The sequence below is a fragment of the Anolis sagrei genome, chromosome 8 (genome assembly GCF_037176765.1).
Source record: "Anolis sagrei isolate rAnoSag1 chromosome 8, rAnoSag1.mat, whole genome shotgun sequence".
NCBI classification, from domain to species: domain Eukaryota; kingdom Metazoa; phylum Chordata; class Lepidosauria; order Squamata; family Dactyloidae; genus Anolis; species Anolis sagrei.
Window position 1 is genome coordinate 3807240 of NC_090028.1, and position 26742 is coordinate 3833981.

General features: G+C 44.6%; 1 protein-coding gene across 3 annotated transcripts; it reads right to left on the bottom strand.

Annotated features, from left to right (window-relative positions):
- Positions 1-712: 712 nt before the first annotated feature.
- Positions 713-13086, bottom strand: CEBPG (CCAAT enhancer binding protein gamma). 3 transcript variants are annotated; one of them, XM_060787985.2, is made up of 2 exons: positions 12986-13086; positions 713-1603 (listed from the first exon to the last, which is right to left on the bottom strand). In XM_060787985.2, the coding sequence occupies exon 2, from the start codon at positions 1494-1496 to the stop codon at positions 1044-1046; it is 453 nt and encodes a 150-aa protein (XP_060643968.1). In that variant the 5' UTR covers positions 1497-1603; positions 12986-13086; the 3' UTR covers positions 713-1043. The 3 variants fall into 3 exon arrangements, with proteins under 3 accessions (XP_060643968.1, XP_067327062.1, XP_060643969.1); XM_067470961.1 differs by lacking the exon at positions 12986-13086 and adding an exon at positions 12604-12665; XM_060787986.2 differs by lacking the exon at positions 12986-13086 and adding an exon at positions 12456-12595.
- Between the last annotated feature and the right edge of the window lie 13656 nt (positions 13087-26742).

Genomic DNA, 26742 nt, shown 5'->3' on the forward strand with positions numbered 1-26742 from the left:
GGATGCATTTTCCCCAGGCCCTGGGCCACACTAACTTCTGAGCAGACCTAGACAATGCAGCAACCCAAACCATGTCCAATCCTCACTATCTCTCAGGCACTGTTACTGAGCATAATGCTCCTCTATGCATTGCTAAAAACTGTATCTGTGTTTTGAGTCTTAAAAGATTCCTTCCTAAATTTCAAAGTGAGTTATCGCAACAGATCTCACAACAAAACAGGTGAGGAAATAAAAATATAAAAATAATAGCTTTTTTAAACCAACTACCACTACATTGCTGTTTGCTAACTGCTGAAGAATCCTGTGACAATTTAATTGTTAACTTAAGGCTATTACCCGCTCAACCCTTTATGTTAATCAGCTTGAAAACTTATCATACTTTTTATGCTACTTTCATATCAGCAACTCTCTTTATTACGGCGCCTTTGGCTATCGTGCACCTCTCAGTATCCACAGCTTGAAAATATTTCCAAAAACAAATTTGCAAGGGTAAACCTTGATATTTTTTACCTTTTTATATAAGGGACACAATTTTACTACACCATTTGATATTGTGGAACTTGAGCATCCCCAAATTTGGGGTTCCCCTGGAGGTCCCAGAACCAAATCCCAGCAGATACCAAGGGCCCAGTGTATTTTGAAGTGTTTATCCTGAAAGCAATGTTATCGCTGCCTGATTCCCACATCTTATCAAATCAGGAAGACATTTAAGTACAATGGAGCATCCCTTGCTTTATTGACAAAAAAAAAAAAAAACTGATGGGGATGCTTATCCAAACATCTGTCTTAAGTCAAAAATGCCAGACTAGAAAATGCATTAACACACAGTTCAAAACAAATCCTTGGAAAGAAAAAGCCTGCCGTGCAGTTTACCTGCATCATCAACCCTTCAGTGTTAAGCCTACAATTTTTAAAAACCCACGCACGCACACCAAATGACCGCTGTTACAAAGTTGGGAAATGATCTTCTCTCCGGCTGCGTTTGACTTGCATATAGGACGCCGTTTCCATACCATTCTGTCCATGAGGTGGAAGGAGTGTATCTACTGCCCTGAGCCATCTGAGTTTGTGACAGGGCTTTCCGTGCCAAGAGGCGGCACACTGTCTGTGAAGTTGTGAGCGTGTTCAAGAAACAAGTCTTTGAGGACGCTCAACTCCTTCGTCAGGAGCTTGATTTTGGCCTCCAAGCGTTCATTTTCTTCTTTGAGCTGGTTGACCCTCTGCAGGGTGTCTTGGGCCTTCTGCTTGCTCTTCAGGCGGCTCTTCTTCACCGCTATGTTGTTGCGCTCCCTGCGCTGGCGGTACTCATCGCTGCCCCGATCAATGGCGGAACCCTTCTTGCCCTGCTTGCTGGGAGGTGAAGCCTTGCCTCCACCTCCGGGACTGACGGGCACCAGCTGAGGGACCTGCTGCAACCCACTGGTGTGCGCCTGGGTGAAGATGACACTCACGCCGTTGGTCTCTGCAGTCGTGTTCTCCTGTGATGTCTTGCTCATTTGGACAGGCTCTTCTTTAAACCAACAATAGGATTTCTAAGAGAAACTGAGGTGCTCTGGATTTCCAGGATGCTTCCGGAATTCACGGGGATTAATAGTAGGTGAACCTAGAAATAAAAACACATTTGCTTGTTTAACATGTACAATGCCACATCTATCCATTCTTGTTTCACTCTAATATCTGCACAGGCAATAACAGAATAGGATTTATTTCTGAGCAGGCATGGACAGGATTGAGTTGGAGAACAATATAATATATATACTATACTATACACACATACATACATATAGTGTGTGTGTGTGTGTGTGTGTGTCCTTCTTTTAGCCCCACAACTTCCCACCAGGACCCTCACCTGGGTCGCTGAGCCAAGAGGAAAGGTTGCGCACCTTCCTGTCCTCTCTCATGTGCCCTCTCGCTGGGTCTTTCCCACTTTTCCAGTCCCCCCTTCTCATCCCAACCTTTTCCCATCTCCAACCCCCCCCCCACCCTCTTTCACATCTAAATCATTCCCCCTTCCCCACCTGCACCCTTCCCATCCCATCCTACTTTTCCAGCTACCCCTTTCCCACTTCATTTTCCTACTTTTTCAACCACCCCCTTCCCATTCCAACTTTTTCACATTTCCAGTCCTTTTTGCCCACCCCCTTCCCAAGCCAGTCTTTCCCACTATTCCTTATTCATATACACACAGCATTTCCCTAAGATGCATAGTTAAAATAAATTATGGGAATTATTGGAAGGATACGTAAGCACATTGATAGTGAAGAAGGTTAGAAAAATGGTTTAATCAGAGTTGGACAGTCTTATCTTAAATTAGGTTTATTTATTTTATTCGTGTCAGGAGCAACTTGAGAAACTGAATGTTGCTTCTGATGGGAGAGAATTGGCTGTCTGCAAGGACGTTGCCCAGGGGACACCTGGATGTTTTTGATGCTTTACCATCCTTGTGGGAGGTTTTTCTCATGTCCCTGCATGAGGAGCTGGAGCTGATAGAGGGAGCTCATCCGTGCTCTCCCCGGATTCGAACCTGCAACTTGTCAGTCTTCAGTCCTGCCGGCACAGGGGGCTCTGAATTAGGTTTATGTAAATATTTTAAAACATTTAACCTACTGATGCTTCAATTAATGTAATTTTATTCGTAGGTAAAGTCCCCCACACACACACGAAGGTTGGCTTAATTTCCTATCTCTCTATGAGTTCACCCTTACAATTAGTTCTCCCCCCTTATCTCACCCGGAGTTTTAAATCATTTTATGTACATGCGGCCCGCCCTTTGTTTGTCTGCCATTATGCTTAGTTCTTATGTTTTGTGTATATTGTTTTATATGCTTTGATGTTTTATATTTTACTGTTATGTTGTTTATTTGATTGTAATTTGTATTGTTATATTGTAATTTTTGTACGGGCTTGGCCCCATGTAAGCCGCTCCGAGTCCCCTTTGGGGAGATGGTGGCAGGGTACAAATAAAGATTATTATTATTATTATTATTATTATTATTATTATTATTATTATTATAGGTTTTTCCCTGACATTAAGTCCAGTCATGTCTGACTCTGTTGCTCATCTCCATTTCTAAGCCAAAGAGTCGGCGCTCTCCGTAGACACCTCTAAGGACATGTGGCTAGCATGACTGCATGGACTGCCGTTACCTTTGTTTTTAATTGTATTCTGCCTTGGGCTTGGGCCCCATGTGAGGCGGCCTGAGTCCCTTCGGGGAGATGGAGGCGGGGTAGAAAAATAAAGAACAACTTTAACTCCAACTCCTCCTCCTCCTCCTTCTTCTTCCTGGAGCAGTACCTATTGATCTACTCACATTTGCATGTTTTTGAACTGCTAGCTTGGCAGAAGCTGGGGCTAATAGCGGGAGCTCACCCCACTCCCCGGATTGAAACCTACGACCTTTTGATCAGCAAGATTAACAACTCAGCATTTTAACCCCCTGCACTACCAGGGGCTCCTAATTTTGGGGGGGGGGTTGTTTTTATTTTGAAATTGACCAGTACCCGCTAAATTTCCCACCCTTGGCTTATACTCGAGTCAATACGTTTTCCGAGTGTTTTGTGGTAAAATTATTCAGATCGGGCACTCAGATCTGCAAATCTCAATAAAATTTCGGGTTCAAAATTAGCTGGATTATTGGATTATTTTAGCAGCACAGATAGTTTGACTGGCATGTATTTGTGCACACAGAATTGTACTAAAGAATGAGTTTCAGAATCTAATAGCCTCCTTCCCATGAAAGAGTTTTGTCGCTAGCTTATCTGTGATTAATACAATTTATTTCTAAGCCACTGCCAAGCCATCTTTATAGCCATTTGCTTCCTCTTGTCACCTCATCCTTAGGCAACCTCTCTGCCACATGCCTGGCTATATTCAGCTATCACAAAGGCATCCCAAGTGAATGGCTGTCTAGCCATGTCTGAAATGCTTCCAATTTCACAACTTTGTCTTGGCAATTGGTCTTTCTGTCTAACTTTTGCTCTCTTAAGCTTTCCAACTAGAATTTAGCATAAGAGCTTCATGAACATAACTATTGACTCTGCAGAGTGTGAAAAGGGAGATCTTCATGTTCCAAATTCTGAGACTGACACGTACCTAAAATAGCTACAACACCTCATCACCAACAACCAAGAGATACTAATACAACTACTCAGTGCCCAATGCATAACATGAAAAATATCAGGCACCTCAAAATTAAAAAGAAAAGTAATACTCAGAGGCAATAGCACAGAATCATTAACATACTATGTTCTAGTTAGCACAGAATCATTTACATACTATGTGTTCATGCAGTTAGTCCTTGGCTTACATACTCTAGCTCAGGAATAGGCAAACTTTGGCCCTCCAGGTGTTTTGGACTTCAACTCCCACAATTCCTAACAGCCTACCGGCTGTTAGGAATTGTGGGAGTTGAAGTCCAAAACACCTGGAGGGCCAAAGTTTGCCCATGCTTGCTCTAGCTTGTGAAAGGCATCATAAACCAAACATTTCAAGTTTCTCCCAGTTTGTGCTAACACAGGAAGCAAAATGAATGCAAACAGGCTACACATATAAGGGGAGAGGAAGCTTTTCTTGCACCTCCTACTGAGCCCATTACAAACCAACTGATCCCTAATCCATCTAAAACACAGACATGTGCCTTTCACCTTAAGAACAGACAAGCATCCCGAGCTCTGAGGATTACCTGGGAAAGAATCCCACTGGAGCATTGCAGCGCACCCAAATACCTGGGAGTCACTCTGGACCGTTCTCTTACCTACAAGAAGCACTGACTGAACATCAAGCAAAAAGTGAGTGCTAGAAACAATATCATACGAAAGCTGACTGGCACAACCTGGGGATCACAACCAGACACAGTGAAGACATCTGCCCTTGCGCTATGCTACTCTGCTGCTGTGTACGCATGCCCAGTGTGGAACACATCTCACCACATTAAACAGTGGATGTGGCTCTTAATGAGACATGCCGCATTATCACAGGGTGTCTGCGCCCCACACCACTAGAGAAATGACACTGCTTAGCCGGTATTGCACCACCTGACATCCGCCGGGAAGTTGCAGCCAATAGTGAAAGGACCAAGGCAGGGACATCTCCAGCTCATCCCCTGTTTGGGTATCAGCCAGCACGTCAATGACTTAAATCAAGACATAGCTTTCTTAGATCTACAGAGACACTCGCTGGAACACCTCAACAAGCAAGAGTTCAAAAGTGGCAGGCTCAAACCCAGCACCTCAATCCGTGGGTGATACCAGATGAGAGACTCCCCCCTGGGCACACAGAACACTGGGCGACTTGGAAGGCGCTGAACAGACTGCGCTCTGGCACGACGAGATGCAGAGCCAATCTTAAGAAATAGGGCTACAAAGTTGAATCCACGACATGCAAGTGTGGAGAAGAGCAAACCACTGACCACCTGCTGCGATGCACCCTGAGCCCAGCCACATGCACAAGGGAGGACCTTCTTGCGGCAACACCAGAGGCACTCCAAGTGGCCAGATACTGGTCAAAGGACATTTAATCAGCTACCAAGTTTGCAAAATTTGTGGGTTTTTTTTTATCTGTTTGTTTGTTTTGTTCTGTTAGAAATGTAATACAATGTTCTGGTTGCGGATGGCACGATAAATAAATACTGGGCCCATCACCAGCTTCTAAAAAAATATACACCTGAGCTTGCAAATCCAGAATTTATTCAAAAGAGGTTTGCCTTTGCCGTCCTCTGAAGCTGAGAGTGTGTGACTTGCCCAAGTTCACCCAGCGGGTTTCCAACGCTGAGTGGAGATGTAAACAAAAAAAACAGTCCAATGCGTAAGCCATTACGTCATACTGGTTCCCAAGGTCATAAATCAGCACAGAAGAGGTCAAGAGATAGCCAGAAGGACAGGGAGAGATTATGTGCCAGCATCCTCCAGAGAAATATAGTGATTATCTGAAAAATTGCTGTTGAGAGGTCAAGATCAAACATCTTGACCAGTAGGAGCCCCTGGTGGCGCAATGGGTTAAACCAAGGGACCTCAAACTAGGCCCGGGGGCCGGATACGGCCCTCCAAGGTCATTTGCCCGGCCCTCACTCAGGGTCAACCTAAGTCTGAAACGAAAGCACACAACAACAACAACAACAACAACAACAACAACAACAACATTCCTATCTCATCAGCAAAAAGCGGAGCCCCCGGTGGCACAGTGGGTCAAACCCATGTGCCGGAAGGACTATTTATTTGTCGTGTCAGAACAACCAGTCTAACAGAACAAAGCAAACAAACAGAAAAATACACAACTTGTGAGTTTGGTAGCTGGTTAAATGTCCTTTGACCAGTATCTGGCCACTTGGAGTGCTTCCGGTGTTGCTGCAAGAAGGTCCTCCATTGTGCATGTGGCAGGGCTCAGGTTGCATTGCAGCAGGTGGTCAGTGGTTTGCTCTTCTCCACACTCGCATGTCGAGGATTCTACTTTGTAGCCCCATTTCTGAAGGTTGGCTCTGCATCTTGTGGTGCCAGTGCGCAGTCTGTTCAATGCCTTCCAAGTCGCCCCGTCTTCTGTGTGCCCAGGAGGGAGTCTCTCATTTGGTATCAGCCATTGGTTGAGGTGCTGGGTTTGAGCCTGCCACTTTTGGACTCTTGCTTGCTGAGGTGTTCCAGCGAGTGTCTCTGTAGATCTTAGAAAACTATGTCTAGATTTAAGTCGTTGGCATGCTGGCTGATACCCAAACAGGGGATGAGCTGGAGATGTCTCTGCCTTGGTCCTTTCACTATTGGCTGCCGGAAGGACTGAAGACCCACCGTTCGCAGGTTCGAATCTGGGGAGAGGAGGATGAGCTCCCTCTATCAGTTCAAGCTCCTCACGCAGGGACATGAGAGAAGCCTCCCACAAGGATGATAAAAACATCAAATCATCTGGGCGTCCCCTGGGCAACGTCCTTGCAGACGGCCAATTCTCTCAAACCAGAAGCGACTTGCAGTTTCTCAAATCAGCCAAAAGCAGGCTCACACTTCCCACTGAAATACTATTAAGTTTATTTTTGTTAAAATTGTTCTTCATTTTAATTATTGTATTGTTTTAAAGTGTTTTTTGCACTACAAATAAGATATGTGCATAGGAATTCATTCATGGGTTCTTTCAAATTGTAATCCAGCCCTCCAACAGTTTGAGGCACTGTGACCTGGCCCTCTGTTTAAAAGTTTGAGGACCCCTGGGTTAAACCATTGTGCCGGCAGGACTGCTGACCGAAAGGTTGCTGGTTCGAATCCGGGGAGCAGGGTGAGCTCTCATCCATCAACTCCAGCTTCCCATGTGGGCACATGATAGAAGCCACCCACAGAATGGTAACACATCCAGGCATCCCCTGGGCAATGTCCTTGCAGACTGTCAATTCTCTCACACCAGACGCGACTTGCAATTTCTCAAGTCGCTCCTGACACGGGGAAAAAATATTGACCAGCAGACCAGTGTTTCCAAATACCTGATGGGCTTCTGTTTAGCCCTGGAGTTAGGCTTGGAAACAAATGGTGGGGAAGAAGGTAAACAAAGAGAAGCAGGACCCACCTATGTGTCCCTTTTCCTCTAGAAATCAGTGGATTAACTTGCCCAGTTTACAGATTTCAGTAGCTCAGATTTGCCAGTCATTTGTAGTCAATTCCACCTCCGTAATTCAAATACAACCCAACTGTGGTAATTATCAGGTATTTGAGACTGAAGAACCAGCAAAATTCCTCAAACTGCTCAATGGTTTAAAATACAATTTTATTTTAATATAATAATGAGGGACAAGTAGTGGAGACCTGCTGTTCTAGATGTAGCCCTTCCAGACACAATACCCTTTGTACAATATTTTTCATATATTTATCTCAAGCCATTTCGTAATCTGCCAGACAAACATTCGCTGCTTTGAATATAAAATGTCTAGCATTTTAAGAATGTGCAATGGGCAAGGTGGTATTACTGGGCTAGACAATTTTTGCAGTTTTGGAAAATCTGAAATAATACTCAAAATGTTGTAAAAAATGCCGTAGATCTAATAAAGATTATGTTTCCCACAAGAAGGATTATACATACAAACATGAATTAAAATAGGTAAAATAAGTGGAAGCCTATCCCCAGACAATGCTATGCCTGAGCAAACAGGCTGCATGGTTCCAACCTTATTCCCACATGAAATGAGATGTTATAATGGTGAAAGACTGGTTGGCATGGTAGCAGACCCATAAGGACTGTCTGGAGAACAGTGAAAGCTCCAAGGTTAGAAGGAACCAATACTGCTATAAGTAATTTGGCGGATCTTCTGTACCCCCTTCTTGCGCCTTAACTTTCCTTTCCTCGCTCTATTTTCCCCCAAGATGTAGATAATCCTTCTCCACCCCATTCTTGTGGCCTCCCAAACAGGAGGAGGAAGGAGGGGGAAAGAAAGAAAGAAAAAGATGTAGGAGAAAAGAAAGGGAAGGAGAAAAGGAAGAATGAAAAGTGAGTAGGAAACGGGGAGGGATGGAGGAGAAGAAATAATAATAATAATAATAATAATAATTTATTCCTTGCCACCATCTCCCCGAAGGGACTCAGGGCAGCTAACATGAGGCCAAGACCAAGAATTACAATAAGGCAAAATAAAATACATACAACAGACAGTAACATTGGAGGAAGGAGGGGGAGAGAAAGAAAGAAATAGAAGTAGGAGAAAAGAGAGGGAAGGAGAAAAGGAAGAATGAAAAGTGGGTAGAAAACGGGGAGGGAAGGAAGAGAAGAAATAATAATAATAATAATAATAATAATAATTTATTTATTCCTTGCCACCATCTCCTCGAAGGGACTCAGGGCAGCTAACATGAGGCCAAGCCCAAGAATAACAATAAGGCAAAATAAAATATACAACAGACAATACGATCAAATAAAATACTAAATAATAACAAAGTAATACAATAAAATAAAAACAAAAACATAATTACACGTATATAAAATGATAAAGGAATTAAACAAAGCAAGCTGGGCCAAATGTAAAAGATAAAATTATAAAATCCCTGGGTGAGATAGATAAATAACATGGTGTGTCTAGTACAGTGGTTCTCAACCTGTGGGTCCCCAGGTGTTTTGGCCTACAACTCCCAGGAATCCCAGCCAGTTTACCAGCTGTTAGGATTTCTGGGAGTTGAGGGACAAAATATCTGGGGACCCACAGGTTGAGAACCACTGACTTAAGTGGCAGCCTCATAAGCAACTGTTTGGGACATCGCAGCCACATTTATTTGGCAGTAGCAGCTGAAGAAGTCAAGAAAATTTCCCACAATAAAGCCCAGACTTTGGAGGTCATTTAAATGGTACATAGGGTGCAGCCAGATGAGGCCACTGCTGGGAACTCAAGCTACCTCCATGTTCGGGGGAAGTCCAAAAACATCTGGGGACCCCAGGTTGAGAACCACTGGTCTAGTGGAAGACTCAGTTGGGATAAACAATGAGGTAAATCTTCAATTAGGGATGAGATAAAGTATGTCTCACTCAATAATAATAATAATAATAATAATAATAATAATAATCTTTATTTAATACCCCGCCACCATCTCCCCAATGGGGACTCGGGGCGGCTTACATGAGGCAAGCCCAACAGCATATTACAATAAAATAACACCAAAACACAATAACAACACAGTAAAATACATACAACATATAAGTACAAAAGATGATAAAACAAAATCATACACAATAAAATAACAATGAACGGGCCGCATGTGTAAGATTAAAAACTAAAATACTGAAAATACTAAAATCAGGGTGAGACATAGATGGAGCAGATTGTTTGTGAAGGAGAAACTCATAAAGGAATGGGGTCGTAAAAATAAAAAGGGAAAAAGAAGAGGAGGTAGTAAAACGAGAAAATGTGGTGTAGTGGTTTGAACCTGTGACTGTGGCTCTGTACCCTCTGGGTGACTTTAGGTAAGTTCCACTCTCTCAGCCTCAGAAGAAGAATCAAACTTGCCAAGAACACTCTGTGAGAGGGTTGTCTTAAGGTTGCCCTGTGTCTGAAATGACTCGAAAGCACACAACAAGAACCACCTGAGGGTGTCTGAGGGACCATGAACTTGCACTGTTTTAAAAATCTAAACATTTATTTACACTTAAACATTGCTCTGCACTTATTTTCAACTGTATCTATTTCCATATAGTGTTGCTGATGTTTGATGCTTGATAGCACAAACCTGTAATACACATCATTACAGCCTTTCACAGTTATCAAAAACATTTGCAGAAATCAGTATTTAACGGGGTTGAGAGAAAGAACTTTCAAAAGCTCTGGCAAGATCCACGAATCCCCCTATATATATACACACACACACACACGTATGTATGTATAATAGTTGTTATTGTGCCAATTTTAATTTCTATACCCCAAGGTATTCCAGTTAATACTGCTTGCCAACTCCCTGTCAAAAAGGAAATAGAAGCACAAGCTTGTTTGGAATGAGAATAAACCTGAAACTAAAGGGGAGATTTGGGGCAAACTATGTATAGGTATAAAAGTGCATCTGCACTGTAGAATGAGTGCAGTTTGACATCATTTTAGCTTCCATGGCCTAATGCTATGGAATGCTGGGAATTGTAATTTGGTATGAAGCCCAAATTATTATTATTATTATTATTATTATTGTTGTTGTTGGAAACACAGTGGCATCCAAAATGTCTGTGTATATGTGTTCTGTGTGTGTGTATATGTGTTTATGTGTGTGTATATATGTGTTTATGTGTGTGTATATATGTGTTTGTGTGTGTATATATGTGTTTATGTGTGTGTATATATGTGTTTATGCGTGTATATATATTTGTGTATTTGTGTTTTATATGTGTACATGCATATTGTGTCTATGTGTATGCTTGTCTATAAGCATATTTGTGTGTATGTGTGTATGCATGTATGTATATTTGTGTACATGTGTATGTGTATACGTATATATGTATGTATGCATGTGTATATGTATATATGTGCACATGTGTATATGTATATATATGTGTGTGTATATTTGTGTGTTTGTGCATATGTGTGTACAATGCGTGCATGTGTATATGTATATGAGTGTATGTATATATGGTGCATTTTTTTGGTTTTTAAGTCTGTTCCACTGGGGCTTTGTGTGTGAGTGTGTGTGTTTAGGGGGGATGGACTGTTAGGTGTATTGTGTCCAAATTTCGTGTCAATTCGTCCAGTAGTTTTTGAGTTATGTTAATCCCACAAATGAACATTACATTTTTATTTATACAGATTATTATTAGTATATCATTGTATTGGTATATTATACTAATATTCATTGTATTAATATATATTAATATATATATTAATATTGATACAATAAGTTAATGTAATAAATTAATATAATAATTAACATAATGTATTAGTATAATATAGGAGTATTGTGTCCAAATTTCGTGGTTTCTGAGTTATGTTAATCCCACAAACGAACATTACATTTTTATTTATATAGCTTATTATTAGTATATCACTGTATTAATATATTATATTAATATAATATATTGATACAATAAGTTAATGTAATAAATTAATATAACAATTAATATAATGTATTAGTATAATATAGGAGTATTGTGTCCAAACTTCGTGTCAATTCGTTCAGTGGTTTTTGAGTTATGTTAGTCCCACAAACGAACGTTACATTTTTATTTATATAGATTATTATTATTATATCATTGTATTAATATATTATATTATAATATATTGATACAATAAGTTAATGTAATAAAATAATATAATAATTAATATATATAATTAATAATATAATATAATTAATATATCATATTTATTTCTTTATTTATTTAAAAGTTTTATATACCGGCCTTCTCACCTCTCTTGAGGTACTCAGACCAGTTTCCAACCATAATATCACATACAATCAATAAAACATAATTCATATTACAATAAAACATTAAAACAGAAATTACAATCAATAACTATAATGGCCAGTCGTCACACTAAAATCGTTGTTCATCGTCCTCCATCCATATCTCAGGGTGTTGGCTCACTCGTCGAATGCCTGTCTCCATAGCCAAGTCTTCACCTGTTTCCTAAATGTCAGGATAGAAGGGGCGGTTCTGATCTCCAGTGGGAGAGAGTTCCAGAGTCGAGGGGCCACCACCAAGAAGGCCCTGTCCCTCGTCCCCACCAGACGCGCTTGTGAGGCCGGTGGGACCGAGAGCAGGGCCTCTCCAGACGATCTTAGTAATCTTGATGGTTCATAGGGGAGAATACGTTCGGAGAGGTAAACAGGGCCAGAGTCGTATAATTAAAAATATAGGAATATAATATAGTATAATATAGGAATACAATATTATATAGTATTATATATTATTAAAATTATATATTATTATAATTATATTATTATTATATATTATAGTATTATATATTATTGTAATATATTAATATATAAAATCTTGCTTATATGATGGAGCAAAACCAAAGAAGGAATACCATTTAAGTGACATTCCAGATCCCCCATTCTAAAGCACCCTCAGGCTGTCTTTCCTCCTCTTGTTTTGGCCCTTCTCCTTCCTTCCTTCCTTCCTTGCCCAGCCTGCTGTTTCCTTCAGCGCCATTACCATGACGTCACCCGCATTACCTCTGAAAGTGTCTCCAAGATTGCATCATCTTCCCTTCTGCGCAGGCGCAGACCCGAAGGTGACGCGAGAAAGCAGCTTCCCTCCAGTGCGCACGCGCAAAGGGGGAGGGAGGGGGAGTTGGGTCGCCTATGCGCACGCGCAAAGGCGACCCAACTCCCCCTCCCTCCCCCTTTGCGCGTGCGCAGCGTGAGGACTCCCTTCTCTCGCTGGCCTCGAAACGGGTGTGCGCATGCGCAGAAGGGTTTTTGTTGTTTTCTCTCTCTCTTTCTGCCTTTCAGGAGAACGAGCAGTCATCCCGCTTTCCCCGGGACTTCCGGAGACGGTTCCCCCACCAGGACGGGCCACTCCACCCCTCGGCGGCCTCCTTCGCCCCTTCCTTACCTTTCCCTCCGTAGGAACTGCCGCCGCCGCTTCCTCCCTGCTTTTCCTCGCTCTTTCGCCTGCGCGGTTGCGAAACCGGGCTCCAGCCAATCGGGCTTCGAATTACCTCACGGGGGACGCGATTGACAGCTGCCTCCACCAATGAGGAGCCAGGGCTCCTGGCGCCGGGTCCAATCCGAGGATTCGGACTGGGAGATTGACAGCTCGCGACACCCAATGAATCTCGTCGCTTCGCTATATTGTACCCAATAAGCGAGCGAATTGAGGGGGCGGGCCCAGAGTTGTTTTGTTTACTTAGTCGGCTGAGTTCCTTGCATTTTGTCTCTGCCTTTCCCATCTATTATTATTATTATTAATAATATTAATAGCACAATACTCATGCTTGCATAATTGCACCTACACATTCATTATTAAAATTATAATTATTTTTAGACACTTTATTATTATTATTATTATTATTACATTTAATAACTCAATACTCATGCTTGCATAGTTGCACCTACACATTAATTTATATAATTTTAATTATTTTTAAAACACTTTATTATGAAAATGGCTGGAAGAAACATTAACAACCTCAGATATGCAGATGACACCACTCTGATGGCCGAAAGCGAGGAAGAGCTGAGGAGCCTTCTAATCAAGGTGAAAGAAGAAAGCGCAAAAGCCGGGTTGCAGCTAAACATCAAAAGAACCAAAATTATGGCAACAAGAGTGATTGACAACTGGGAAATAGAGGGAGAAAACGTGGAGGCCGTGACAGGGTTTGTATTTCTAGGCGCAAAGATGAGTGCAGATGCAGACTGTGGCCAGGAAATCAGAAGACGCTTCCTTCTTGGGAGGAGAGCAATGTCCAGTCTCGATACAATAGTAAAGAGCAGAGACATCAGACTGGCCACAAAGATCCATTGCCTAGTCCAAGCCATGGTATTCCCCATAGTCACCTACGGATGTGAGAGCTGGCCCAGAAGGAAGACTGAGCAAAGGAAGAGAGATGCTTTTGATCTGTGGTGCTAGAGGAAATTTCTGAGAGTGGCCTCGAAACGAAAGGAGATGAGAGACCAAGATGAAGTCCTTTGGCCACGTCATGAAAAGACAGGAAAGGTTAGAGAAGACAATGATGCTGGGGAAAATGGAAGGAAAAAGGAAGAGGGGCCATCCAAGAGCAAGGTGGATGGATGGCATCCTTGAAGGGACTGGATTGACCTTGAAGGAGCTAGGGGTGGCGACGGCTGACAGGGAGCTCTGGCGTGGGCTGGTCCTTGAGGTCGTGTCATTGTGTCATTAGCAACCATTATTTTACAATTCTAACAGAGCAAAACAAACACAGAGATTAAAAAGAGAAAGAAAAAAAAGAAAAAAAAACCACACAGATTTTGTAAATTTGGTATTTGGTTAAATGTCCTTTGACCAGTATCTGGCCACTTGGAGTGCCTCTGGGGTTGCCGCAAGAAGGTCCTCCATCGTGCATGTGGCAGGGCTCAGGGTGCATTGCAGCAGGTGGTCAGTGGTTTGTTCTTCTCCGCACTCGCATGCCGAGGATTCCACCCTGTAGCCCCATTTCTGAAGGTTGGCTCTGCATCTCGTGGTGCCAGAGCGCAATCTGTTCAGCGCCTTCCAAGTCGCCCAGTCTTCTGAGTGCCCAGGGGGGAGTCTCTCATCTGGTATCACCCATGAATTGAGGTGCTGGGTTTGGGCCTGCCACTTTTGGACTCTCGCTTGCTGGGGTGTCTCTGTAGATCTAAGAAAACTATGTCTTGATTTAAGTCGTTGACGTGCTGGCTGATACCCAAACAGGGGATGAGCTGGAGATGTCTCTGCCTTGGTCCTTTCACTATTGGCTGCTACTTCCCGGCGGATGTCAGGTGGTGCAATACCGGCTAAGCAGTGTAATTTCTCCAGTGGTGTGGGGCGCAGACACCCCGTGATAATGCGGCATGTCTCATTAAGAGCCACATCCACTGTTTTAGTGTGATGAGATGTGTTCCACACTGGGCATGCATACTCAGCAGCAGAGTAGCATAGCGCAAGGGCAGATGTCTTCACTGTGTCTGGTTGTGATCCCCAGGTTGTGCCAGTCAGCTTTCGTATGATGTTGTTTCTAGCGCCCACTTTTTGTTTGATGTTCAGGCAGTGCTTCTTGTGGGTCAGAGCACGGTCCAAAGTGACTCCCAGGTATTTGGGTGCGCTGCAATGCTCCAGTGGGATTCCTTCCCAGGTAATCCTCAGAGCTCGGGATGCTTGTCTGTTCTTGAGATGAAAGGCACATGTCTGTGTTTTAGATGGATTAGGGATCAGATGGTTTTCCCTGTAATAGGCAGTAAGAGCACCTAGAGCTTTGGAGAGCTTCTGTTCTACCATCTCAAAGCTCCCTGCTTGAGCAGTAATGGCACGATCGTCAGCGTAGATGAAACTCTCTGTCCCTTCTGGCAGTGGCTGGTCATTTGTGTAGATGTTGAACATGGATGGAGCAAGCACGCTCCCCTGAGGCAGGCCGTTCTTCTGTTTCCGCCATCTGCTTCTCTGGCCCTGGAACTCAACAAAACCCAGAAGCAACCAGAAGCAACCAGAGTCCTTGAGGTCACCTAGAGAAGACAATGATGCTGGGGGAAATGAAAGGAAAAAGGAAGAGGGGCCGACCAAAGGCAAGATGTATGGATGGGATCCTTGAAGTGACGGAATTGACTTTGAAGGAGCTGGGGGTGGTGATAGCCGACAGGGAGCTGTGTAGTGGGCTGGTCCATGAGGTCACCTAGAGAAGACAATGATTCTGGGGAAAATTGAAGGAAAAAGGAAGAGGGGCCAACCAAGAGCAAGGTGGATTGATGGCATCCTTGAAGGGACTGGATTGACCTTGAAGGAGAAGGGGGTGGTGACAGCCGACAAGGAGCTCTGGCATGGGCTGGTCCATGAGGTCACGAAGAGTTGGAAACAACTGAACGAATGAACAACAAGAAGTTGTACTTGCACATTAATGAAGATGATAATAATAATAATAAGAAGAAGAAGAAGAAGGTAGGTAGGTAGGTAGATAGATGATAGATAGATGATAGATAGATAGATAGATAGATAGATAGATAGATAGATAGATAGATAGATATTGGGAGCTCACCCCACTCTCTGGATTAGATAGAGAGAGAGAGAGAGAGAGAGATGATAGATAGATAGATGATAGATAGATAGAGTGCAGTGGTTCTCAACCTTCCTAATGCCGTGACCCCTTAATACAGTTCCTCATGTTGCGGAGACCCCCAACCATAACATTCTTTTCGTTGCTTCTTCATAATTGTAATTTTTCTCCTGTTCTGAATCGTAATGTAAATTTATATGTTATGCAGGATGTATTTTCATTCACTGCACTACATTTGGCACAAATACCCAATATGCCCAAATTTGAATACTGGTGGGGTTGGGAGTTGCAGTTGATGGGATTTGTAGTTCACCTGCATTCAAAGAGCATTCTGAGCTCCACCAATGATGGAATTGGACCAAACTTGGCGCACAGAACTCCCATGACCAGTGGAAAATACTGGAAGGGTTTGGTGGGCATTGACCTTGAGTTTTGGAGTTGTAGTTCACCTACATCCAGAGGGCATTGTGGACCCAAACAATGATGGATCTGGATCAAACCTGGCATGGATACTCAATATGCCCAAATGTGAACACTGGTGGCATTTAGGGGAAATAGACCTTGACATTTGGGAGTTGTAGTTGCTGGGATTTATAGTTCCCCTACAATCAAATAGCCTTCTGAACCCCACCAATGAAAGAATTGGGCCAAACTTCCCACACAGAATCCCCATGACCAGCAGAAAATACTGTGTTTTCTAATGGTCTTTGGTGACCCCTCTGGCAACCCCTCGCAACCCCCCCCCCAGGGGTCCTGACCCCCAGGTTGAGAAACACTGATCTATCTGAATTAGACCCAATATTACTCAGTCATATCTCATTTGCTATTCTTTCTATCTCAATTAGCTTCTTTATCAATATAACTCAATCGTACTTACAATGATTTTTTCAGAGCTCCCTGCCTGACCAACAGCACATCTGAAGCTTTCTTTCTCTACACTGAAGGAGGCAGGGGAGATTCCAAAATGGAGATCTCATCCCCTGGAAAAAGGGCGGTCTCTACACCCAAAGAGATACTTTCTAAACCAATAACTGCAGAGGGCCTGCAGGCTGGCTTTGCAGACTCTTATACTGTTTAACTTCCAGGGAGCTGCTGGGTCTGCAGCAACCCTGGGGAAATGCAAAAGAACACTATCCCGTGCAACTAAAAGGTAATGCAAACTATGCTCCTGGAAGACGGAACACTGGTGGAGTTTGGGGAAAATAAACCTTGACATTTGGGAGTTGCTCGGATTTATAGTTCACCTATAAATCGACCCTTCCTGGAGAGTTGATCCCAGATGGTGAAGCTGTGAGATGCCTGCTCGGACCCCTGGCCATTGACCTGTGGGGTCCCGCAAGGCTCTATCTTGTCTCCCATGCTTTTTAACATCTACATGACACCGCTGGGAGAGGTCATCTGGAGTTTTGGAGTTAGGTGCCACCTCTATGCAGATGACACACAACTCTATTACTCATTTCCACCTAATTCCAAGGAGGCCCCTCGGGTGCTGGACGAGTGCCTGGCCGCTGTGTCTATCTAGATGAGGACGAACAAGCTGAAGATCAATCCCGACAAGACAGAGGTCCTCCTGGTCAATTGTAAACTGGATCGGGGTATAGGGTGGCAACCTGTGTTGGAAGGGGTTACACTCCCCCTGAAGTCACAGGTCCGCAGTTTGGGAGTCCTCTTGGATTCATCACTTACGCTTGAGGCTCAGGCGTCGGCGGTGTCCGGGAGGGCTTTTGCACAATTGAGACTCATGCGCCAACTACGACCGTACCTCGCAAAGGCTGATCTGGCCGGGGTGGTCCATGCCTTGGTCACCTCTAGGTTTGATTACTGTAATGCGCTCTACGTGGGGCTGCCCTTGAAAACGGCTCGGAAATTTCAACTTGTCCAACAAGTGGTGGCCAGGATGTTAACTGGTGCTCCTTACAGAGAGAGGTCAACCCTCCTGTTTAAGGAGCTCCATTGGCTGCCGTTTATTTTCCGAGCCCAATTTAAGGTGCAGGTGCTTACCTACAAAGCCCTGAACGGTTTGGGACCCACCTACCTGCGTGACCGCATCTCCGTTTATGAACCCATGCGTTCTCTTCGCTCATCCGGAGAGGCCCTGCTTGCGATTCCACCTGCGTTACAGGCGCGTCTGGTGGGGACGCGAGACAGGGCCTTTTCTGTGGTGGCCCCCTGACTCTGGAACACCCTCCCCAAAGATATTAGACAGGCCTCTACGTTGGCAGTCTTTAGAACTTGAAGACCTGGCTGTTCCGATGTGCCTTTCCAGAATAGGAAAACTCCAACAACATGTCCCAGAAGCACTTTCTTAGAATTTAAGATTGCTTGCACACTGCACTTACCCTAAAATCCGACATACCACCTGTCACATCAGCACTTTTAATCTGTACCCATTACATTTGGCCCGGCCTCAGTTTTATTGTGTTTTGGTGTATTGTTTTCTTGTTTTCTTGTTTTTGATATTGCTTTAAGTTGTGTATTGTTATGCTATGCCTTGGCCTTTGTAAACCGCATCAAGTCCTTCGGGAGATGCTAACGGGGTACAAATAAAGTTAATAATAATAATAATAATAATCATCTCAAAGAGCATTGTGAACCCCACAATAATAGAATTGAGCCAAAGTTCCCACACAGAACCCGCATGATCAACAGAAAATACTGTGTTTTCTGATGGTCTTTGGCGACCCCTCTGACACCCCCTTGCGACCTGCCCCAGGGGTCCCGACCCCCAGGTTGAGAAATGCTGATATAGTGCCATCCAATGTGCATGGCCCTCTGTAGCCATAGACACACGCTTGCACAATCGCATCCTGCTGCAGATTCCTTTCTTCTGCCATAGGCATTAAACTGACCACAACACTTTATTAATTTCCAAGAAAACGGGATGTTTCATCTCGCCTTACCTTTGCTGTAGGAGAGCTGCCCCTGAGAAACGGATTGTGCAACCTTGACTATCTGCATCCACATCTCTAGGGAGAAGAGAAGAGCGATCATGCCCTGGCCTGCACCAAGCGCATGAATTGACATGCGTGTGCATTCATTTAAAGACGGATTAGGGGCCCAAGCTCCCCTGAAAATCCCAAGGAAACGGTGGACCTTGAAAGGAAGCAGAACGACTTCTGATCCCGACTCCTTCAACGTGAAAAATACATATGCCTTTACGGATCAAGAGTTTCCCCGTCACTAATCTCACCAATACGTGCAAAACTAGTGCTCGCAACTCACTAATTCTCCTCCTCCTCCTTGCCTTCAGGGAATTCCTTGTGGGATCATCTTGTCAAGAGTCCAAAAGGAAGTACTGTATGCGATATTTACTGGAGGTGAGTCTTTTCCTGCTGAGCAAATGGGATAAACAGAGGAAAGAGGGAAAGCAAATAGGTCCATCATCGGTGGAGAAGTTGTGGGTGAACTACAACTCCCAGAAAGAAAAGTCACCCCCCCCCCCATAAAAAACCCTCCAGTAAGCAAATATCGGCATATCAGGCATGTGTGCCAAGTTTGGGTCAGATCCATCGGTGTTTGGGTTCACCATGTTCTCTGGTTGTGGGTGAACTACAACTCCCAGAAAGAAAGTCAGCCCACACCCCAAACCCTTCCAGTAAGCAAATATCAGCATATCAGGCATGTGTGCCAAGTTTGGGTCAGATCCATCGGTGTTTGGGTTCACCATGTTCTCTGGTTGTGGTGAACTACAACTCCCAGAAAGGAAAGTCAGCCCTCTCCCTCTCCCCCCCCCCCCCAAAAAAGTCCTCCGGTAAGCAAATATTGGCATATCAGGCATGTGTGCCAAGTTTGGGTCAGATCCATCGGTGTTTGAGTTCACCATGTTCTCTGGTTGTGGGTGAACTACAACTCCAGAAAGGAAAGTCAGCCCTCTCCCTCTCCCCCCCCCCAAAAAAAAGGTCCTCCGGTAAGCAAATATTGGCATATCAGGCATGTGTGCCAAGTTTGGGTCAGATCCATCAGTGTTTGGGTTCACCATGTTCTCTGGATGTAGGTGAACTACAACTCCCCCAAATCAAGGTGAAATTTCCCAAAGACCTCCAGTATTTTTTGCTGGTCATGGGGGCTCTGTGTGCAAGTTTGGTCCAATTCCATCTTTGCTGGAGTTCAGAGCACTCATTGATTGCAGGTGAACTATAAATCCCAATCCCTACAACTCCAAAATGGACAAGCTGGTTCCCCTCAAAACCCATCAGTATTCAAATCTGGACATATCTGGTATGCATGCCAAGTTTGGTCCAGATCCATAATGGCTTGCATTCATAGTGCGCTCTGGATGTAGGTGAACTACAACTCCTTAAATCCTGCAAACACCTCCAGTATATTTTGTCGGTCATGGGGGTTCTGTGTGCCAAGTTAGTTCCAGGTCCATTGTTGGTGGAGTTCAGAGTGCTCTTAGATTGCAAGTGAACTATGCATCCAGGACCTACAACTCATAAATTATGGTGATTTCTCCCTTCTCTAGTATTTGCTGCTCAAATTCTCTGTTTACTGTGCTCCATAGAAAAGAATAGGAAAGGGTTAAGGGAGAGGCAGTGGGCGGGTCATGCAAATTCCACACCAATTGAGAGAGTCAGAAGCACTGGGATGCCTATGGTGGAGGAAACACATACAATCTAGGATGGAATTGTCCCTGAATGAAAGCCTTAACTTGGGTGGTGGGCAGTGTGGTGTTGGTGGAGGGCTAAGGGAGAGGCAGTGGGTGGGGTCATGCAAATTCCACACTAATTGAGAGAGTCAGAAGCACTGGGATGCCTATGGTGGAGGAAACACATACAATCTAGGATGGAATTGTCCCCGTATGAAAGCCTTCACTTGGGTAGTGGGCAGTGTGGTGTTGGTGGAGGGCTAAGGAGAGGCAGTGGATGGGGTCATGCAAATTCCACACCAATGGAGGGAGTCAGAAGCACTGGGGTGCCTATGGTGGAGGAAACATGTACAATCTAGGATGGAATTGTCCCTGTATGAAAGCCTTCACTTGGGTGGTGGGTAGTGTGGTGTTGGTGGAAGGCTAAGGGAGAGGCAGTGGATGGGGTCATGCAAATTCCACACCAATGGAGAGAGTCAGAAACACTAGGATGTCTGTGGTGGAGGAAACACATACAATCTAGGATGGAATTGTCCCCGTATGAAAGCCTTCACTTGGGTAGTGGGCAGTGTGGTGTTGGTGGAGGGCTAAGGGAGAGGCAGTGGATGGGGTCATGCAAATTCCACACCAATGGAGGGAGTCAGAAGCACTGGGGTGCCTATGGTGGAGGAAACATGTACAATCTAGGATGGAATTGTCCCTGTATGAAAGCCTTCACTTGGGTGGTGGGTAGTGTGGTGTTGGTGGAAGGCTAAGGGAGAGGCAGTGGATGGGGTCATGCAAATTCCACACCAATGGAGAGAGTCAGAAACACTAGGATGTCTGTGGTGGAGGAAACACATACAATCTAGGATGGAATTGTCCCCGTATGAAAGCCTTCACTTGGGTAGTGGGCAGTGTGGTGTTGGTGGAGGGCTAAGGGAGAGGCAGTGGATGGGGTCATGCAAATTCCACACCAATGGAGGGAGTCAGAAGCACTGGGGTGCCTATGGTGGAGGAAACATGTACAATCTAGGATGGAATTGTCCTTGTATGAAAGCCTTCACTTGGGTGGTGGGTAGTGTGGTGTTGGTGGAAGGCTAAGGGAGAGGCAGTGGATGGGGTCATGCAAATTCCACACCAATGGAGAGAGTCAGAAACACTAGGATGTCTGTGGTGGAGGAAACACATACAATCTAGGATGGAATTGTCCCCGTATGAAAGCCTTCACTTGGGTAGTGGGCAGTGTGGTGTTGGTGGAAGGCTAAGGGAGAGGCAGTAGATGGGGTCATGCAAATTCCACACCAATGGAGGGAGTCAGAAGCACTGGGATGTCTGTGGTGGAGGAAACACAAACAATCTAGGATGGAATTGTCCCCATATGAAAGCCTTCACATTTACCTTTACCTAAGGTTCTGAAAAAACCTCAAACAAGTCTGTGTTAGAAAAAGTAACCTCCGGTAGAAACTAAGAGTCATTTTTTAATACACAGTCATTATTGTTTGCTGCACCTCTGCCTTCTCAAAGGCTGCAGGGCTCTTTTCACAGCTTTGCTGGATGCTTAGAGTTGCACTTCCAAGACGTTTATTGGCACCCGTCATTATTAGGGCACTCTTATAAAACATTCTATTTTACAACTCTCATAATTGTCTAAAAGAGCAGCCTCTGATTCATAGTAAACAACAGCCCAGCGGTTAAGCATGTCGTGTGTTTCAGACTGGGAAGAGAAAATTGCAACTCGTCTCCAAAGGTCTGTTTTGGTGCCTCAGAATTCACAAACAGGGAAAGAGAAGCAAGAGAATGACAACTAAAGCCTGGGATGAGCTGGATGCTGCATGATCTAGGGAAGGCATGCTCCCCATGCTCTATTCTGCCTTGGTTAGACCACACCTGGAATATTGTGTCCAATTCTGGGCACCACAATTCAAGAGAGAGATCGACAAGCTGGAATGTGTCCAGAGGAGGGCGACTAAAATGATAAAAGGTCTGGAGAACAAGCCCTACGAGGAGCGGCTAAAAGAGCTGGGCATGTTTAGCCTGAACAAGAGAAGGCTGAGAGGGGATATGATGAGGGCCATGTATAAATATGTGAGAGGAAGCCCAGGGAGGAGGAGGGAGCAAGCTTGTTTTCTGCTTCCCTGGAGACTAGGATGCAATGGAACAATGACTTCAAACTACAAGAGAGGAGATTCCATCTGAACATGAGGCAGAACTTCCTGACTGTGAGAGCCGTTCAGCAGAGGAACTCTCTGCCCCGGAGTGTGGTGGAGGCTCCTTCTTTGGAGGCTTTTAAGCAGAGGCTGGATGGCCATCTGTCAGGGGTGATTTGAATGCAATATTCCTGCTTCTTGGCAGGGGGTTGGACTGGATGGCCCATGAGGTCTCTTCCAACTCTTTGATTCTATGATTCTATGAGTTGGATGAAACACAAGCCTCTTCTACACTGCCATACAAAATCTAGATTATCTGATTTGAACTGGATTACATCAACTCCGCTGGACCAGCCATGTTGTCCGAATGCCCGACCACCGTCTCCCAAAGCAGTTGCTCTACTCCAAACTCAAGAACGGAAATGGAATGTTGGTGGGCAGGAAAAGAGATTGAAAGATGGGCTCAAAGCCAACCTTATAAACTCTGGCATAGACACTGAGAGCTGGGAAGTCCTGCCCCTTGAGCACTCCAGCTGGAGGTCAACTGTGACCTGCAGTGCTGCAGAATTTGAAGAGGCACGAATGGAGGGCGAAAGAGACAAACGTGCCCAAGAGGAAGGCATGTCAAGGGTCCTAAACCAAAACTCCAACCCTTTTCTTAGGGTTTTCTGAGTCAGATTGAGTCTGAAAAGGTTGACCACTGTCTTTCTCTTTGACCAAAAAAGTGGGGATTACTCAAAGCCCATCCAGCAAGTTTCCAAGCGATTCAAACCCTGGATTTCCAAGGGTTTATGGCATTGTAAATTACTTAAATTAGCCTCCTCACATAAAGCGGTACCTAAATTTCCTACCTGACAGATGCAACTGTCTTTCAGGCTGCATAGGTCAACAGCAAGCTAGACTATTAATAGTCGGGAGCTCACTCCAACCCAGGCTGACTTCGAACTCATGACCTCTTGGTCAGTAGTGATTTTAATGCAGCTGGCTTCTAACTATTATTTATTTTATTTATTTCATTTATATACCGCTTTTTTCAGCCCTTGGGTGGCTCAAGGCGGTTAACAATACCAAAATGCAAAGCTCAACATCATAAAGCAAGTTTCCAAGCGATTCAAACCCTGGACTTCCAAGGTTTTATGGGCATTGTAAATTACTTAAATTAGCCTCCTCACATAAAGCGGTACCTAAATTTCCTACCTGACAGACGCAACTGTCTTTCAGGCTGCATAGGTCAACAGCAAGCTAGACTATTAATAGTCAGGAGCTCACTCCAACCCAGGCTGGCTTCGAACTCATGACCTCTCGGTCAGTAGTGATTTTAATGCAGCTGGCTACTAACTAGCTTTGCCACAGCCCATTCCCAGCATAGATCCAGCCATAGTGTAATACCTCTTCGAGTAATGAGTTTCCCTTCCGAGGGGTAGATTTCTCTCACTTCCTGTTGTCTCAGCCCCGTTCTTTACTGTGAATCATTTGTAAGTCGGATATTTGTTTATTTATCGTGTCAGGAGCAAGCCAAACAGTTGTATTGCATTTTTAAACAAACAAACAAACTAAACACAAAGTTTGCAAGCTTGGTAGTTGATTAAATGTCCTTTGACCAGTATCTGGCCACTTGGAGTGCTTCTGGTGTTGCCGCAAAAAGGTCCTCCCTTGTGCATCATGTGGCAGGGCTCAGGGTGCATTGCAGCAGGTGGTCAGTGGTTTGCTCTTCTCTGCACTCGCATGTCGTGGATTCCACTTTGTGGCCCCATTTCTTGAGGTTGGCTCTGCATCTCGTGGTGCCAGAGCGCAGTCTGTTCAGCGCCTTCCACGTCGCCCAGTCCTCTGTATGCCCAGGGGAGAGTCTCTCATTTGGTATTCTGGGTTTCAGCCTGCCACTTTTGGATTCTCGCTTGCTGAGGTGTTCCAGTGAGTGTCTCTGTAGATCTTAGAAAACTATGTCTTGATTTAAGTCGTTAACGTGCTGGCTGATACCCAAACAAGGGATAAGCTGGAGATGTCTCTGCCTTGGTCCTTTCACTATTGGCTGCTACTTCCCGCCAGATGTCAGGTGGTGCAATACCGGCTAAACAGTGTGATTTCTCCAGTGGTGTAGGGCGCAGACACCCCGTGATAATGCGGCATGTCTCATTAAGAGCCACATCTACTGAGATGTGTTCCACACTGGGCATGCATACTCAGCAGCAGAGTAGCATAGCGCAAGGGCAGGTGTCTTCACTGTATCTGGTTGTGATCCCCAGGTTGTGCCAGTCAGCTTTCGTATTATATTGTTTCTAGCACCCACTTTTTGCTTGATGTTCAGGCAGTGCTTCTTGTAGGTCAGAGCATGGTCCAGAGTGACTCCCATGTGTTTGTAACTCGGGGGTGTCTTGTACACAGAATAGGCAGCTTGGATCTAAGTGTCATTAGAAATAGAAAACGTTCTCCGAATCGCCAGGCAGATTAATGCCAACCAAGGCACTGATAAGAAAGCTCTGAAGTGTTCAGAGAAGTCCAAGGTACTTTGAACAGGAGCAAACAGAGCAAACAAACACACACAGGCCGCCCGGCCTTTGGACACACTCCACTTCCTGGCCTTCTTTTGCAAAGGCAGGTTTCACCTCCAATAAGAAAGCATTCCAAGAGAGTAGTGCAGGGTTGGATTTACCTGGAATTCCACTGTGTCCAATTCTGGGCACCACAATTGAAGGGAATGAGAAAAAGAGGGTGGCTCAAAGGATCGAGGATCTGGAGAACAAGCCCTATGAGGAGCGGCTTAAAGAGCTGGGCATGTTTAGCCTGCAGAAGAGAAAGCTGAGAGGAGCCATGTATAAATATGTGAGGGGAAGTCCTAGGGAGATGGGAGCAAGGTTGTTTTCTGCTGCCCTGGAGACTAGGACACAATGGAGCAATGGCTTCATTGCTCAACTTACCTATCCGAACTACCCAACTTACCTATCCGAACTACCCAACTTACCTATCCAAACGTGCCTCCCCTTTCGAACCTTTCAGGAATTTAAGATCGTCTGGGGAGGCCCTGCTCTCGGTCCTGCCTGCCTCACATGCATGCTTGGTGGGGCCTTCTCAGTGGTGGCCCCTCGGCTGTGGAACTCCCTCTCTGGGGATATTAGATCGGCCCCCTCCCTCCTGACTTTTAGGAAAAGAGTAAAAACCTGGCAAGCTTTTGGAACCTCATAGTAACCAGATACACTCAGTATTGTGGAACGGCTTAACGATGCAAATGGACATGGATTTAAACCTGGAAGTCATTGATTTTTATAGTTTAAAATTGCTTTTTTAATATGAATTTTATCATGTGATTTAACCTGTTTCAAACAATGTATTTATGTGTGTTCAGCATCTAATTGTTGCCAGTCCGTATGCCGCCCTGAGTCACGGGATAAAAGTGTGGTAAATAAATAAATAATAAATATATAAAATACAGAAAAGAAAGGAGATTCCACCTGAACATGAGGAAGAACTTGACTGGGAGAGCTGTTCAGCAGTGGAACTCTCTGCCCCGGAGTGCGGTGGAAGTTCCTTCTTTGGAGGCTTTTAAGCAGAGGCTGGATGGCCATCTGTTGGGGGTGTTTTGAAGGTGATTTTTCTGCTTCTTGGCAGAATGGGGTTGGACTGGTTGATGGCCCACCAGGTCTCTTCCAACTCTTGGATTCTATGAAGGACGCAATGGATCAAATGACAGGAAAGAAAGATTTCACCTGAACATGAGGAAGAACTTCCTAATTGTGAGAGAGAGCTGTTCAGCAGTGGAACTCCCTACCCCAGAATTAGGCTCCTTCTTTGGAGGCTTTGAAGCAGAGCCTGGTTGGCCATCTGTTGGGGGTGTTTTGAATGTGATTCTCATGCTTCTTGGCTGAATAGGCTTGTACTGGATGGCCCACCAGGTCTCTTCCAATTCTAGGATTCT

Coding starts and splice junctions, on each gene's coding strand:
- CEBPG (XM_060787985.2), bottom strand. CDS start 1,496: ATGAGCAAGACATCACAGGAGAACACGACTGCAGAGACCAACGGCGTG.